Here is a 14,908-nt window from a genome sequence, read left to right as displayed (position 1 = left end):
TGAGAGTGTGGGAAAACCTCTCAGGAAGACAGGAGGAAGGCCCAGATGGAACACATTTTTAAGATCTCTCTTTACACTTTGAGTGATGGATGCATCTCGTCTCGAGAGCTTCATTCGTTTGGTTTTATAATTTGACCGCTGGTCAATAGCACATAACTCAGGGATTGGTTCAAATTTGAGTTCAGCATCCATTCATTAGCATCTTAGCACAGATAAAGATTTTGAGATGAAGAAAATGGGGCAGCTGAGGGCTAAGTGGGGGGCTGGCCCCCAGGAAGGAAGGAAAATTAGGGACACGAAGTACAAATGGTGCCTCTTGATCCTCTGCTGTTACCTGGCACCATGTCAGCAGCCGGGCACCGTGGCTCGAACCCACTGAATTCTCACGATAAACCTGGAATCGCCACTGCCTCCCTCCCACCAGGAACCCAGGAGCAGGGAGTCGCTTGCACGAGGACTCATGCTGTGGGCACTGCGCCTGCCCCTCACCCACGCCGTCTGCACAGGTGGGCTCTCCGGTCCACACCATCATAAGTCTAGGAATGAGTGGGCTGCTGTCTGCTTCCAGGACGTAAAACCTGGGGTTAGGTAGAGTGTGAGAGTGTGTGTGTGTGTGTGTGTGTGTGTGTCTGTGTGTGTAGGGTGGGGGGACAGGTGACCATACACACACAGCCCTCAAGGCAGCTCTCAAAAGGGCAGATGGCAGAGACGCCAGCTGGCCCACAACCACGAGTCTCTTCCAGCCATCACGGTTAAGCGGTGGCCGGTGGGATGGGATGGAAGAGATACACCTGCCTTCCTAGAGGGGGCGGCACTCCCCTCACTGGCTGGTGAGCAGTCTTAGGGCCTGGACCACTGGCACGGGGGGCCTGCCTGTCCCCACCTGTCCTAACGCATCCTAGGCTGGCTCTGCCCAGGCTCTTATGTGGGAGAGAAAAACACTTGTGTTTATGCCATGGTGATTTTGGGTCTCAGCTATGGGGGCAGAATTTATATCCTAGTTAACGAAGGCCTCAGAGGCGATGTGAGCAGAGTGGCTGGAAGCTGAGGAGCAATTACGCGTGGAAATATTTTATTGATCTCCCTCCCCCGCAGTGCACGTGCATAAGGTCAGGCAGGTGGAGGGTTCTGAGAAAAGGTGGGACCCCCGCATGGAGCAGGGGCCCATTCTTCTTTGCTTTTGGAGTTTGTGTTTTTCTTTATGCGCACACCTTTCCTCCTGAGTGATGTCTATTTCGGTCTAGTGTTAAATGCTTAAATCGAGCTAGCTGAGCCTGCATCCGCTGGGAGAGTGGACGGGAAGCCCACAAGCTGGACTTTGTTCCCAGGTCCTTTGTGTGCATCGAAATCTTAGTGGAGTGTGGATTTTCAGCAAAACAGGGAATAATAAAGCCCATGTCTGCTGCAGGCTAGCACAGACGAATGCTCTGGAACTCCGAGAGGTGCTCTGAGGTAATCAGAGACAAATCCAAACAAACTCCCCACACGTGCGGGCTGTGTCTTCCTACTCCAAGCATTTTAGTTGACCTCTGTGTCTATCTATTCAAAAGAGGTTTTCTAGAAAAGATGTATAGATTATCTCCAAGGTGCTGCAGTCTTTTTTTTTTTTTTCACTTATAAATGCACATCAAAAATTTTATTTATACCTCAGAAAACTAAATGTAGAACTACCATATGACCCAGCAATCCCACTCTTGGGCATACATCCAGACAAAACTTTCCTTGAAAAAGATACATGCACCCATATGTTCATTGCAGCACTATTCACAATAGCCAAGACATGGAAACAACCTAAATGCCCATCGACAAATGAATGGATTAAGAAGATGTGGTATACACATAATATACACACACACACACACACACACACACACACACACACACACACACAATGGAGTACTACTCAGCCATAAAAAAGAACAAAATAATGCCACTTGCAGCAACATGGATGCAACTAGAGACTCTCATACTAAGTGAAGTAAGTCAGAAAAAGAAAGACAAATACCATATGATATCACTTATATCTGGAATCTAACATATATTAACAAAGGTTCACAGATGAACCTTTCCACAGAAAAGAAACGCATGGACTCGGAGAGCAGACTTGTGGCTGTCAAGGGGGAGAGGGAGGGCGGGGGAGGGACTGGGAGTCTGGGGTTAGTAGATGCAAACTGTTGCCTTTGGAGTGGATGAGCAATGAGATCCTGCTGTGGCACAGGGAACTCTCTCTCGTCACTTGTGATGGAAGGTGATGGAGGATAATGTGAGAAAAAGAATGTATACATATGTGTGACTGGGTCACCGCTGTACAGTAGAAACTGACAGAACACTGTAAACCAACTATACTGGAAAAAATAAAAATCATTTAAGAATGTAAAAAAGTCAAAATTATAAAAAAAACTTATTTACTATGTGATTTGTGTAGAGTTAATTATCTCAATACAAAAGGGACCCTTGGGAGTTCCCGTCGTGGCTCAGTGGTTAACGAATCCGACTAGGAACCACGAGGTTGTGGGTTCGATCCCTGGCCTTGCTCAGTGGGTTAAGGATCTGGTGTTGCCATGAGCTGTGGTGTAGGTTGCAGACGTGGCTTGGATCCCGTGTTGCTGTGGCTGTGGCGCAGGCTGGCGGCTACAGCTCTGATTAGACCCCTAGCCTGGGAACCTCCACATGCCACAGGAGTGGTCCTAGAAATGGCAAAAAAGACAAAACAAAACAAAACAAAAGGGACTCTTGGAGTTCCCATTGTGGCTCAGTGGAAATGAATCTGGCTAGTATCCACAGGGATGCGGGTTCCATTCCTGGCCTCCCTCAGTGGGTTAAGGATCCAGTGTTGCGGTGAGCTATGATGTAGGTCCCAGACACAACTTGGATCCTGCATTGCCGTGGTGTAGGCCGGCAGCTGTAGCTCTGATTCAAACCCTGGTCTGGGAATTTCCATATGCCACAAGTGCAGCCCTAAAAAGACCAAAACAAACAAACAAAAAGACTCTTACAAATCAACAAGACAAACAGAATGACAGTCAGATAGAATGCAAGAGGTTGATTTCATGAATGGTCCCCATCGATGGCGTCTCTGTATCCAGGTGCTGGGCTGCCCCCTCTCTCTGATGCTGTTTCTGGGCAGAGGACTCGCTTTGGCTGCCGGGATGGAGTGTCTGCACAAACAGAGCAGGGACAGAAAGGCACCGGAGCCTCTTTACTCTCTTGGGTCTCTGCCACTGTCACGAGAGCATCCCTGGGCCAGCTTCAGGAGGGGGACTTCATCCTGCACGGCCAGCTTGAGTGACCCACCGGCCAACTGCGGCCAAGGCCAGTCAGGTCCAGGTAGGGTTAGGTAGGCCTGGAGGGTCTGCAGACTCTGGAGAAATCATTAATAGTTGTTTTCCTAATTTAAGAAAATTTTTTTGGCCACACACCCGACATTTGGAAGTTCTCCGCCAGGGATTGAACCCAAGCAGTAGCTGTGACCTCCTCTGCAGCTGAGCACCACCAGATCCTTAATCCACTGCGTCAGGCCAAGAACTGAACCTGAGCCACTGCAGAGACAATGCTGGATCTTTAACCTGCGGCTCCACATTGGGAACTCCTTAAAAAGATTTTTTTTTTTTTTTTCTATCTTGTCTTTTTAGGGCTGAACTCACAGCAAATGGAGATTCACAGGCTAAGGGTTGAATCAGAGCTGTAGCTGCTGGCCTTCACTACAGCCACAGCAACGCTGGTTCCCTGACCCACTAAGCGAGGCCAGGGATCGAACCTGTGTCATCACGGATGCTAGTCAGATTTGTTTCCACTAAGCTACAAAGGGAATTCCAAAAGTTTTTCATTTTCTGCTATGCCCATGGCATGTGGAAGTTTCTGAGCCAGGGATCAAACCTGCACCACAGCAGGGACCTTGAAACTGAGCAAAACTTGCCACAGGAGTTCCCGTAGTGGCTCAACGGTTAATGAGCCCAACGAGCATCCATGAGAATGTGGATTCGATCCCTGGCCTTGCTCAGTGGGTTAAGGATCCGGTGTTGCTGTGAACTGTGGTATAGGTCGCAGACGTGGCTCAGATCCCTCATTGCTATGGCTGTGGTGGAGGCCGGCAGCTAGAACTCTGATTGGACCCCTAGCCTGGGAACCTCCATATGCCGTGAGATCAGCCCTGAAAAAAAGACAAAATGGCAAAACAAAAACAAAAACCTTGCCACAGCAGTGACAACACTGGATCCTTACCCCACTGTGCCACCAGGGAACTCCAACAGTTGTTTTTTAAGCCACCGAATTTGAGGGTAGTTTGTTACTAGGTAATAGCTAAGTAATACAGACAGAAATGGAAAAAATATAAATGGCCAATAAATCAATCTAAAAATCTTCAATCTGATTTATAAACAAAGAAATGCCAAATTAAAACAATGAGATGTTACATTAAGTTAGTAGAAGTTAAGACTATGGTAACACAGCTCTGGTGACGGCGTGTGGGTATCAGGCACTTTTGAGGTGATAGATTTATTTATTTATTTATTTATTTATTATTTATTTATTTTTTTTGTCTTTTTGCTATTTCTTGGGCCGCTCCCGCGGCATATGGGATGTTCCCAGGCTAGGGGTCGAATCGGAGCTGTAGCCACCAGCCTACGCCAGAGTCACAGCAACGCGGGATCCGAGCCGCGTCTACAACCTACACCACAGCTCACGGCAACGCTGGATCCTTAACCCACTGAGCAAGGCCAGGGATCGAACCCACAACCTCATGGTTCCTAGTCGGATTCGTTAACCACTGCGCCACGACGGGAACTCCTAGATTTATTTTTTATTTCATTTTTGTCTTTTTAGCGCCATACCCGTGGCATATGAGGTTCCCAGGCTAAGGGTCGAATCAGAGCTGCAGCTGCCACCTTACACCACAGCCACAGCAACACCAGATCTGAGCCATGTCTGTGACCTACACCACAGCTCACGGCAATGCCAGATCCTTAACCCACTGAGCAAGGCCAGGGATCGAACTCGTGTCCTCAGAGATACTAGTCAGATACTGAGCCACAATGGGAACCCCAAGGGGGTAGATTTAGAAGGCATTTTGGCAACACTGAGAGTGGCAGCTCTGTGGCTCCAACACCAGCCTCCTCTTCCCGTGGTTCCTACACTGCAGAGCAGGAAGGTTATAAACTATGCTTCCTGGGCTCCCTTCCAGCTGCCCTCTGGATGGGAGCTGGATTCTGCTAATTGCTGAGTCTGAGAGGCACCCCAGTCACGGCTGGCAGCGCCGCTGGGCCTCCTGGTAACAGGCGGAATGTCTGGGGCAGTGAACCCTGAACCAGAGGTGACTGTCACCCTGCTGTTTTCCATGTTGTGCCATGGCCCTGACACCGTGTATGCACTGAGCCTTTCTGGGGGGCGGAGGGGTTGGAGGTTGCGGGGGTGTTGTGGGTGGTGGGGAAGGAAAAAAGAGGTTTATTTTTTAGGGCTGCACCTGGGGCATATGGAAATTCCCAGGCTAGGGGTTGAATCAGAGCTGTAGCCACAGAAACACTGGATCCGAACCACACCTGTGACCTACACCACAGCTCACAGCAACGCTGGATCCTTAACCCACTGAACCAGCTCCGGGATTGAACCCACATCCTCGTGGACACTAAGGTGGGTTCTTAACCTGCTGAGCCACAAGAACTCCAGAAAAAGGATTGGCTCAGACCAAGAGGCTGGTAGAACGCCTGAGTTCACACTTAGCTCGGCCCCTTCGGGAAGGGATGTTGCAAACGCTTTATCGTCCAGCTCACCAAGCAAACCCCGCAGTCACAGCTCGGGTGAGAGGCCAGCCCTCGCCTCTACCTTGTCTTTCCTCAGTAAACATGACATCATCCCTCTCCCGGGGTCTCTTGGAGCACTTCCACACCCCAGCCGGATTTTTTTTTTTTTTTTAGGGCCATGGCAGGTTCCCAGACTAGGTGTGGAACAGCTGCTGCTGGCCTACACACAGCTCACAGCAACACCGGAACCTTAACCCGCTGAGCGGGGGCATGGGATCGAACCCGCAAGCTCATGGTTCCCAGTCAGCCTTCGCTGGCACTGCGCCACGCCGGGAACGTCCCCTGGCCGGCTTTTGAAAGCCATCCTAACCCGTGAAGCCTGGGGTTCACGACCACAGAACGTCTGATACACGTGTTCCGCCAACCCCACTCCCTCTCGGCCATGTCAGGTGGGTCCACCTGAAGCCGTGTCCTCAGCTTCCTCCCGGCGGATGCTCCTCGCGCACCTGCAGCGCCATCGCCGCGGGCGTTCCCCTCCCCCCACCTGCCGCAGGACCGGCTCCATCTCAGGCGTCCCGCTCCGCCGGCCGGTTCCGGCCCAGCCCGGCTCCTCCTCCGTGCCCGTACACACGCGGTCGCCTCACCCTCTGAACGCATCTGTCCCATCGAGCCACTTTCCCGTGTCTTTCCTCTTCTTCGCCGCTGGGGCGTGTCCTCCTGACCCAGACCCGATACTGCAGCCCCCGCCCCTGCGATCAGCCGAATTTGACCAAGCTTCAGTGGTTATTCCACCTACGTCTCCCCTTAACAGGCCCAAACAACCCCACAAGACACCATAAAAGAGTAAGTATGGGCAATAAGACGATGGGGCATTAGAAAGCCGTGGCATAAAGGGGCACAGACCTAAGAGCACCAGGATGTGCCCTAGATGTAAAGTCAGGGAAACACGCGCGCCCAGCATCACCTCAACTATGTACCTTTACGGAGACTAGGAGGGAGAGACGGGGTTTCAGGGCACAGACGGCAGTGAACGGTTTCGTTTTCTCCTTTACCTTTATATTCTACAACGAGCCTTAAAAAAATCCTGGGAGAGGGGCACCCGCTGTGGCGCAGTGGGGTCTGTGGTGTCCTGGAAGCACCAGGATGCAGGTTCAATCCTTGGCCTGGCACAGTGGGTTAAGGATCCAGGGTTGCCACAGCTGCGGCCTGGGTCACAAGTGGGGCTCGGCTCTGATCCCTTGCCCAGGAACACCACATGCCGCCTGGCAGCCAAAAATGAATGAAGAGGGAAAAACAAAAAACAAACAAACAAACAAACTTGAGAGAGTAAAAGGAGCATTGCTCTGGGCCGCCCCCTGCTGGTGGTTCTGGGAAGGGCACGCTCAATAGTCTGCGTGGGCCCCACTTCTCATCACCCAGCTCCTTTCACAAAGCACAATTCTCTCATTTTACTGGGTGTGAATTTTGTCCTTTCTTTTCCATGTTGCAATCCCTTTTCTATTTTTGCCTTGTAAATATTTTCTTGTATAACTTTTTTGGGTAATATGTGCTAGGCCCTGGCTATTTTCAAATGACAGCAATTCTCTGTACCCCTTCCAGGCCTCTGCCCTGACCGCTCTCACATGGATCAGCTGTGCGCTGGGAAGGGCCGGCCATGCCTTTGGGAGGACACACGACAGGCCAGCATCAGCAGGCAGTGCCCTTGGTCACGGTAGCCCTGTGGTTGTAAGGGGGATGGATTGTGGGGGAGCCGGGGGAGGACTTGGGGGCTGTGGCCACAGTGGTCAGGATGCGAGGCTGAGGCCTGAGCCAGATGTCACCACAGGGATGGAGCTGAACGGACTGGTGGGGCTTCCTGCCCCAGCAAGGGCCCTGACCACTGACTCGTGGTTTCCTGCCTGGGAGGCAGGTGAACAGCTGTCACGACTCAGGCAGTGGACATGGAATGAGCGAGGCGTCTGGGGAAGCCTAGGTTTTGAGTGAGCAGATAGCCAGGATGTCCATGCACAAAGGTTCAGCCGGCGCAGAGGGTAAGGGCTGGAGGGACTCAAGGTCAGGGCCAGGAGTGGGTGAGACGGCTGGAGGGCTGTGCGGCGCAGGGTCAGCGCTGAGCGGACACAGAGCACTTATGGGACAGGCCCTGACGGCGTTCACGAGGGAGGCAGAGAAGGATGGTCAGAGAGAAAAACCCAGAAGCATGTTATTGGAGGTGACAAGAAAGGGGCTTCTGGAAGGCAGGAGTGGTTGCTGATTGAACTGAAAGGGTCAGTCACGTGAGGGCAAGAATTAGGTCCCAGTGACCTAAGAGAGAGGCGGGTTCAGAGCAGCCAGGAAGCGGGGGCCGGGTTGGCCAGGGCCTACGAGCCGGGCCAGGGGAGGCTGCGCTCTAGGGAGGCCGGGATGAGGAAGAATGCGGCAGATGAGTGACAGCTAGCAGGCTGCGTCCCACCGGAGCCAAGGGACAGAGTGAGGCCAGCTAGGAAGGCGCTCAGCACGAGCAGCACAAGGTGAGGGTTTCAGAAAGTAAGTCGTCGTCGCTCATTGACCACACGGTAACCCACAGCCTTACCCCCGCCAGGCACAGTCCTGGGCCCAGAGTGAGGCCTTGGTCAGGAGCTTACATCCCGGGGGGACGACAATAAACCACATAACTCAAGGCGCGCAGCATGTTCCACCGCGGGACGTGCTAAGGAGAAAACAAACTAAGGAAAGAAGATGTAAAACGTTAGAGGGAAGAAAGTGTCGATGTGGGGGCCGGGGGAGGGCGCCCTTTTTAAGTAAAGACCCAAGGAAGCGAGAAAAGTACGTATACTTAGGAAGCGAGGGCATACTGCTACCACTGCCATTGGCATTAGCACTCTTGACACGCTACTACTGCAGTGACGGGGTGTTGTTAGTCACCACCTCCGTCTTTGCCACAGCTCACGCTCCTGTCATCGCTGCCATCTCCGGCTTTCCGGGAGCTCTGGCCGGAGCATCGAGTGGCCGCCGTCTGTGTGCGCTACAGGGCCTTTCAAATGGAGACGCGCGTGCTGGGCAGCGAAGGTGAAACCCGACAGGCGGTCATTGTGGCGAAGTTGCGGCCCCAATGGATCTGCGCATCATTTCGGGGGACAGAAAGTGGCTTCATGTGCGTGCGGGGAAGGGGCCAGCGCCGGGCTGCCCCCCGGCAGCCCTTCCTCAGATCCAAAGGGGGTGACACAGGCAACGCCACTGCGGCTCGAACAGCTGCCGACAGAGACACTGACGCAGAGGTCACCAGCTGTGCTTCTGCCAGCACCTTGGGCTGGCCCCAGGGATCAAAATCAGCTGGGAGCGGTGCAGGCCTAGGACCCTTGCTCCCTCGCCTGGCACAATGCTGAGGACAGGGGTCCCAGTGAACAGGGGGCCTGAGTCGTGCCTGTGACTGATGCATATGCAATTCTTTAACAGACAGACCTGGACTAATGATTATTCTTTGAATTAAAAAAAAGACAGAAAAGGAAAAGAAACAGGAAAAGAACAGAAATATCTGAGAACTTATCCTATTGTCAATCTAAGTTGCTACAAACGTTTTCACAGTTCCAGTGTGGACTGGTGCAGTCACTAACTTCCACGTGCAGGTGGCAGGGGGGACAGGAAACGTGGCCTGCAGGTTCAAGGACAAAGCCCACTCTTCAAAGGAGGGCAGGAAAAGTTCTGAAAACACCTTAGATGCGTGTTTAGAGGCATTTATTACCCAGAGGGAGCTAATGTGGAACTTTATTCAAAATATAATCTCAAAATGAAAATATTATCGATCAGACTAAAGAAACATTTTCACTCATTCTGTGTAAAGTCTCTGTAAACGGAGCTTAAATATTTCCTTCCCGGCTTTGACATCAAAAGTTGAACCGTGGTAAAGGCCCATGAGCTGCCCACGAAAGCAGAAAGCGGCCAGGCCCACTCTGTTTGAGGGCTCCAGGCAAGAGCACTCGGCCGCATTCTAAAGACCGCCCCCTCCGCGCCCTGTTTCCTATACATCGCCTCACACACGTAAATGCACAACCCGGTATTGATTCTCTCCGCGCACGTGCTTCTCCAGGACGCCGGACACCAGGCGTCACCAACACCATCTGACGCCCCCTGAAGGCGGAGCAAGCGAAACAGACCACGGGCCTGTCGCTGTGCCTGGCGCAGCCCTACAGCCGGGACGCCGCCGCTTCGTCCCCCGGGACGCCGCCCGTACAGCGGGGACCGGGAACGCGGCCAGGGACCGAGCAGCAGGCAGGAGCGAGGCGGGCTCCTCTGTCCTCCGCCAGGAACGGCCGCCCTCACGCCGTCGCGCTGCTGCCGAAGCACCGAAGGACGTCCTCGCTCTGCGTGAGCTGCTGCGCCAGGGCGCCCGCCGCGTCCCGAGAGTCCCCAAGGCCGGAGCGCAGCAGGAAGGCGACGCAGGCCGCGTGCTGACCGGCGCAGGCCAGGTGCAGGGCTGGGGGGAGACAGGTCCCCGGCTCAGCGCAGAGCCCAGAGGGGGGCAGAGGCCCCGATGAACCACCGACCCTTTCAATTACAGGTGTCCTGTTTCCGGGTTCACCCCTATGACCTGGCCTATTCTAGGGCAAAACATATTTCCTTTCAAGCTGACTTGTTCAGAAATGGTTTCATTTATTTAACTATTGGCTTAGCCCTCCGCACGCAGCAGTTCTTGGTCCAGGGAGCGAGCCTGAGCCCCGGCAGTGACAATGATCCTTAACCACTAGGTCACCAGGGAACTCCAGAAGTGGTCTTATAAAGAACAAAATGCTGAGGTGGGGGGGTGGATTAGGAGTTGGGGATTAGCAGATGCAAACTAAATAGGACGGATTCAACAACAAGGCCTTACTCTATGGCACAGCACAGGGAACTATATTCAATATCGTGAGATAAACCATACGTTAAAGAATACGAAGATGAATACATACGTATAACTGGGTCACTTTGCTGTACCACAAACATTAGCACAACATTATAAATCAACTATACTTTAACTAAAAACATTTTTTTTTGTCTTTTTAGGGCCGCACCCGAGGCACATGGAAGTTCCCAGACTAGGGGTCAAACTGAAGCGGCAGCCGCCGCCCTACACCACAGCCACAGCAACGAAGGATCTGAGCCGCCTACACCACAGCTCACGGCAACGCCAGATCCCTAACCCACTGAGCAAGGCCAATGATCAAACTTGCAACCTCATGGTTCCTAGCCGGATTTGTTAACCACTGAGCCACGATGGGAACTCCCAGATTAAAATTTTTTAAAAAAAGAGCAAAGCCAATGGGAGAGGATTTGAGAGACCCGTGGAAGGCAACAAAGCAAGTTAATGAGAAATGGGAGGTGTTAAATGGTACTGAAGGCATTCTCGAAGTTCTGTGAATTCTCTGTGTAAGTAAAAAATACCAGCGTGAGTAAGAATGATGTCACAGAAAGAAAAACTGTGGCCGAGCCTTCCCATTCTGATTGGAAATTGGCTCGGGGGTGGCGGACGGGGGTCTGGGTGTGCTGGGAGCGCTAGGATGCTGGGCCCTGCTCCCCTGTCTTCAGGAGAGTTTGTGTGCCTGGACTCAGTGACCTTCCTCTGTGGGCCTGGCGTGAGTGGCTGCTTCTCTGTGAGTCCTGAAGCATCATGAAGGTCCCACTAAACCCTTGTAAGACGGCCACCGGGCAAGATGATAACAAGAGGGTTTAAAGTCCAAGGAACTAGCTCTGGAAATATTTTTCTGAGCCCCAAATCTAAAGAATTATAGTGATTATAGTTTTAGAATACTTTCTGGAGGGAGATGACCTATGAGGAATCTATGTGGAGTTCCTGTTGTGGCGCAGCGGAAACAAATCCGACTAGAAACCATGAGCTTGTGGGTTCGATCCCTGGCCTTGCTCAGTGGGTGAAGGATCTGGCGTTGCCATGAGCTGGGGTGTAGGTCAAACATGTGGCTTGGATCCGGCGTTGCTGTGGCTGTGGCGTAGGCTGGCAGCTATAGCTCTGATCGGACCCCTAGCCCGGGAACCTCCATATGTGGCTCTAAAAAGACAAAAGACAAAAAACAAACACAGAAAGAATCTATGTGACACTTGGGTAGCCGGCGTGATCATGGAGTAAGTCAGCAAGTGCTTTCGTGTCACACATGTTGTGTGGTTTAAAGCAGTAAAAACAACAACAGTGATACCATCAGCAGTGAGGGGGAGTAGGCACCGTTGCCAGGGTAACAGCAACAGTTCTATAGCGTGGCGGACGGAGGAGGTGTTATTTTAAGGAAAATGTGCTAAGCTACTAGAGGAATAATATTAACACAAATGTTTTCAATATCATAAGTCCGCTGTTACACTGTTTACATTCGGTTCACTAATAATTTCCAAAGCAGGTACCCAGTGAGGCCATACCTGATCGATCGCGTCCATCCTTGGCGTTGAGGTCAGCACCCAAGGATAAGAGCGTCTGCACGGTGCTCACGTGTCCCTCCTGAGTGTGGAAATAAACTTGTTACCGCTGTAATGATGACAAAAGCAGCCCGTAAGCACAAACCCTCGTGCGTGTGAGGCGCTTTTTCTAAAATACTCAGCTGCTAAGGCTCAGTTTTCTTACCTATAAATGAACTGCTCGCCAGAGTACTCTCAAAATCCAGCATCAATCATTAAGTAAAGACGTAAGGGATGTTTAGTTATTAGAGCATAGATGGTCAACTTTGTAGGCCAAATCATCGCCTTATACGCTTGGGTGTCCCTCAGCGTAAGGAGTTGAAATCTTGTGATTTATTCAGAACACACTGTTCCAAAATCTCCTGAGCAAACACCCTCTGCTAAACCTTTAGGGCTGAGATAAACTAGAAAAGCAGAGCCTCCCTGGACACGGTGGCGGGATTCTCACCACAGCTGGCCCTGTCATCTCTGAAGCAACCGACCCGCTTTCTGTCCAGCCAGTGAGCCGGTCAGTACAAGGTGACCCTGAAACCAAGGCTGTGGGCTCAGCCTTCCCATGGATGGACCCGCTCACTTTGATCCCCGGGGGCCACAGACCTTGCGCTTAGCCCGCCTTCACCTACACACCCCCGTTCCCAAAGGCGGACACAGGCAGGAACGTGTGGATCTGCAGAAAAACATTTACTCCTGCTGCCTGATAAGCAAGCACAGGCAGGTGGCCGATTATGCTAAAGATCATTTGCACCAGACTTCCAGCATGTGCAACAGGAGGGTACAAGCAGCCACTTTTCTAGCGAAAGCTTTTTGCATGTTTTCAATTTTTCATATATCAGAGAGCCCACCAAATGCAATATCCTTGTCTTAGTTAAGGAAATCTCGGGAGTTTTGGTCATGGCTCAGTGGAAACGAATCTGACTAGTATCCATGAGGACGTGGGTTTGATCCCTGGCCTCGCTCAGTGAGTTGGGCATCAGGCGTTGCCATGAGCTGTGGTGTAGGTCATAGAATTGGCTTGGATCCCCTGTTGCTGTGGCTGTGGTGTAGGCCAGTGGTTGCAGCTCCGATTCAACCCCTAGCCTGGGAACCTCCATATGCCGCGGGAGCGGCCCTAAAAAGAAAAAAAAAAAAAATCTTAACTTCTGAAATCCAGTAAAAGGATAAAGACCTAGGACTAGCTATTTTTATGGCTTCAAATAACATTACCCCTAAAAAAAAAAGAAAAAAAAAAAAAAAAAGCAGGAGGGAACACAGAACCCAGGCATTACATGGAGTAAAGGGCTTTTCTCAGTTTTTACCAAGAAGCAAAGAAAGACAAATTTCTATTTAAAGGGACACAGGGCTTCAGAATCATGAACATTTCTTTTTTTTTTTTTTTTTTGGTCTTTTTGCCATTTCTTGGGCCGCTCCCGAGGCATATGGAGATTCCCAGGCTAGGGGTCTAATCGGAGCTGTAGCTGCCAGCCTACGACAGAGCCACAGCAACGCGGGATCCAAGCCACCTCTGCGACCTACACCACAGCTCACGGCAACGCTGGATCGTTAACCCACTGAGCAAGGGCAGGGACTGAACCCGCAACCTCACGGTTCCTAGTCGAATTCGTTAACCACTGTGCCACGACGGGAACTCCAGAATCATGAACATTTCAAGAGCACGTCATGGGCAACATCTTTCTTCCACAGAGATGGAGCAAAAGAGCCACGACGACAGGGTGATTCACCAAGGAGGTCAGGCAAGCCTCAGGAAGCAGGAGCCCGTTCTGGAGGGACACAAACCTTGGCTGCGTAGTGAAGGGCCGACGAGCAGGCGGAGGTCGCCCTCACATCCACGTCAACGCCAAGCTCAGAGACCAAGAATCGGATGGCTTCATCCTGCCCAGTGACCGCTGCCCGGTGCAGAGCCTGGGCCCCCAGAGAGTCCTCCGAGGAAACCTGAGCCTGGTAGGTCGGGAGAGAGGGGAACAAAATCAGGAGCAGAGAAAGCCGGGTCCACAACCTTCCGACACTCTGGCAAAACTCAGTTGTCGACAGACATTTCCGGGGCAGATACCTGGCTTTTGCCAGATTCTCAAGGAATGCTTGCTCCAACCCAAAGAAGGGTTACGATTCAACGCTGCAGGCCACAGTGCCAAAAGCACAGCCCCTGGGGAGCGTCTGTGGCTGTCATTGCTGTGACACAGCTCCTGTTTCCTGAAGCCTTCCTTTGCTGCTTATGTACATGACATTATTGTTCCTATTATTACTTTGGCTGCACCCGTGGCATGTGGAAGTTGTCAGGTTGGGGACTGAACCCTGACAGCGGTGGATCCTTAACCGGCTGAGCCACAAGCAAACTCCCTACATTATTCATTTAATCCTTATGGTAACCTTCTGAAGAAGTTGAACTTGTCTCTGCTTAACAAGTGGAGACACAGATGCATGAAGAGGTAAAGGGGACCCCGTGGTGGCGGGGGGGTGGCGGAGGGGACTGTGGCAGAGCCCAGACTTGAGCTCATGATCTGAATAACTATGCTTCCTGTATACCCTATGATTCGAAACGTGGAGGAACGGCTAAAGGAGGAAAACCAAACCGCATCTATACCTTGTGTTTTTCGAGGAGCAGCCTGGCCACGCCGAGGTGGCCACACTGAATCGCGTCCATGAAGGGTGTGAGGCCACACTTGTCTCTGCAGTCCGCTTCATACTGGCACCTGGAGCCCAAACCCCAAAGAGCAGCTGAGAAAAGCCACCGTTCAAAGCCAGCGGATAGCGGGCTCTCGACACCT

At 51.9% G+C, this 14,908-nt stretch overlaps 1 protein-coding gene across 6 annotated transcripts in view; it reads right to left on the bottom strand.

Annotated features, from left to right (window-relative positions):
• The window catches only part of ANKRD16 (ankyrin repeat domain 16), a 32,670-nt gene that overhangs the window by 10,112 nt on the left and 7,650 nt on the right, over positions 1-14,908 (bottom strand). For 2 of the 6 annotated variants that reach the window (XM_003357778.5, XM_084980584.1), the window contains 4 exons: positions 14,725-14,833; positions 13,920-14,081; positions 12,111-12,189; positions 9,430-10,185 (listed from right to left, as the gene is read on the bottom strand). In XM_003357778.5, the coding sequence (XP_003357826.2) occupies positions 10,028-10,185; positions 12,111-12,189; positions 13,920-14,081; positions 14,725-14,833 (508 nt within the window). In that variant the 3' untranslated portion in view covers positions 9,430-10,027. Of the gene's footprint in view, positions 1-1,597; positions 3,159-9,429; positions 10,892-11,602; positions 12,217-13,919; positions 14,082-14,724; positions 14,834-14,908 lie in introns of those variants that run through there. The other 4 variants (XM_084980583.1, XR_014818135.1, XR_014818133.1 and 1 more) reach the window with 4 other exon arrangements.

The sequence above is a fragment of the Sus scrofa genome, chromosome 10, assembly GCF_054392235.1.
Source record: "Sus scrofa isolate SSC_HxYL_T2T_F1_AM1 chromosome 10, Sscrofa_HxYL_maternal_Yorkshire_Landrace_v2.0, whole genome shotgun sequence".
Taxonomy (NCBI): Eukaryota; Metazoa; Chordata; class Mammalia; order Artiodactyla; family Suidae; genus Sus; species Sus scrofa.
The sequence above is the reverse complement of the archived record's forward strand: the minus strand, read 5'-3'. Positions and strand labels throughout refer to the sequence as shown.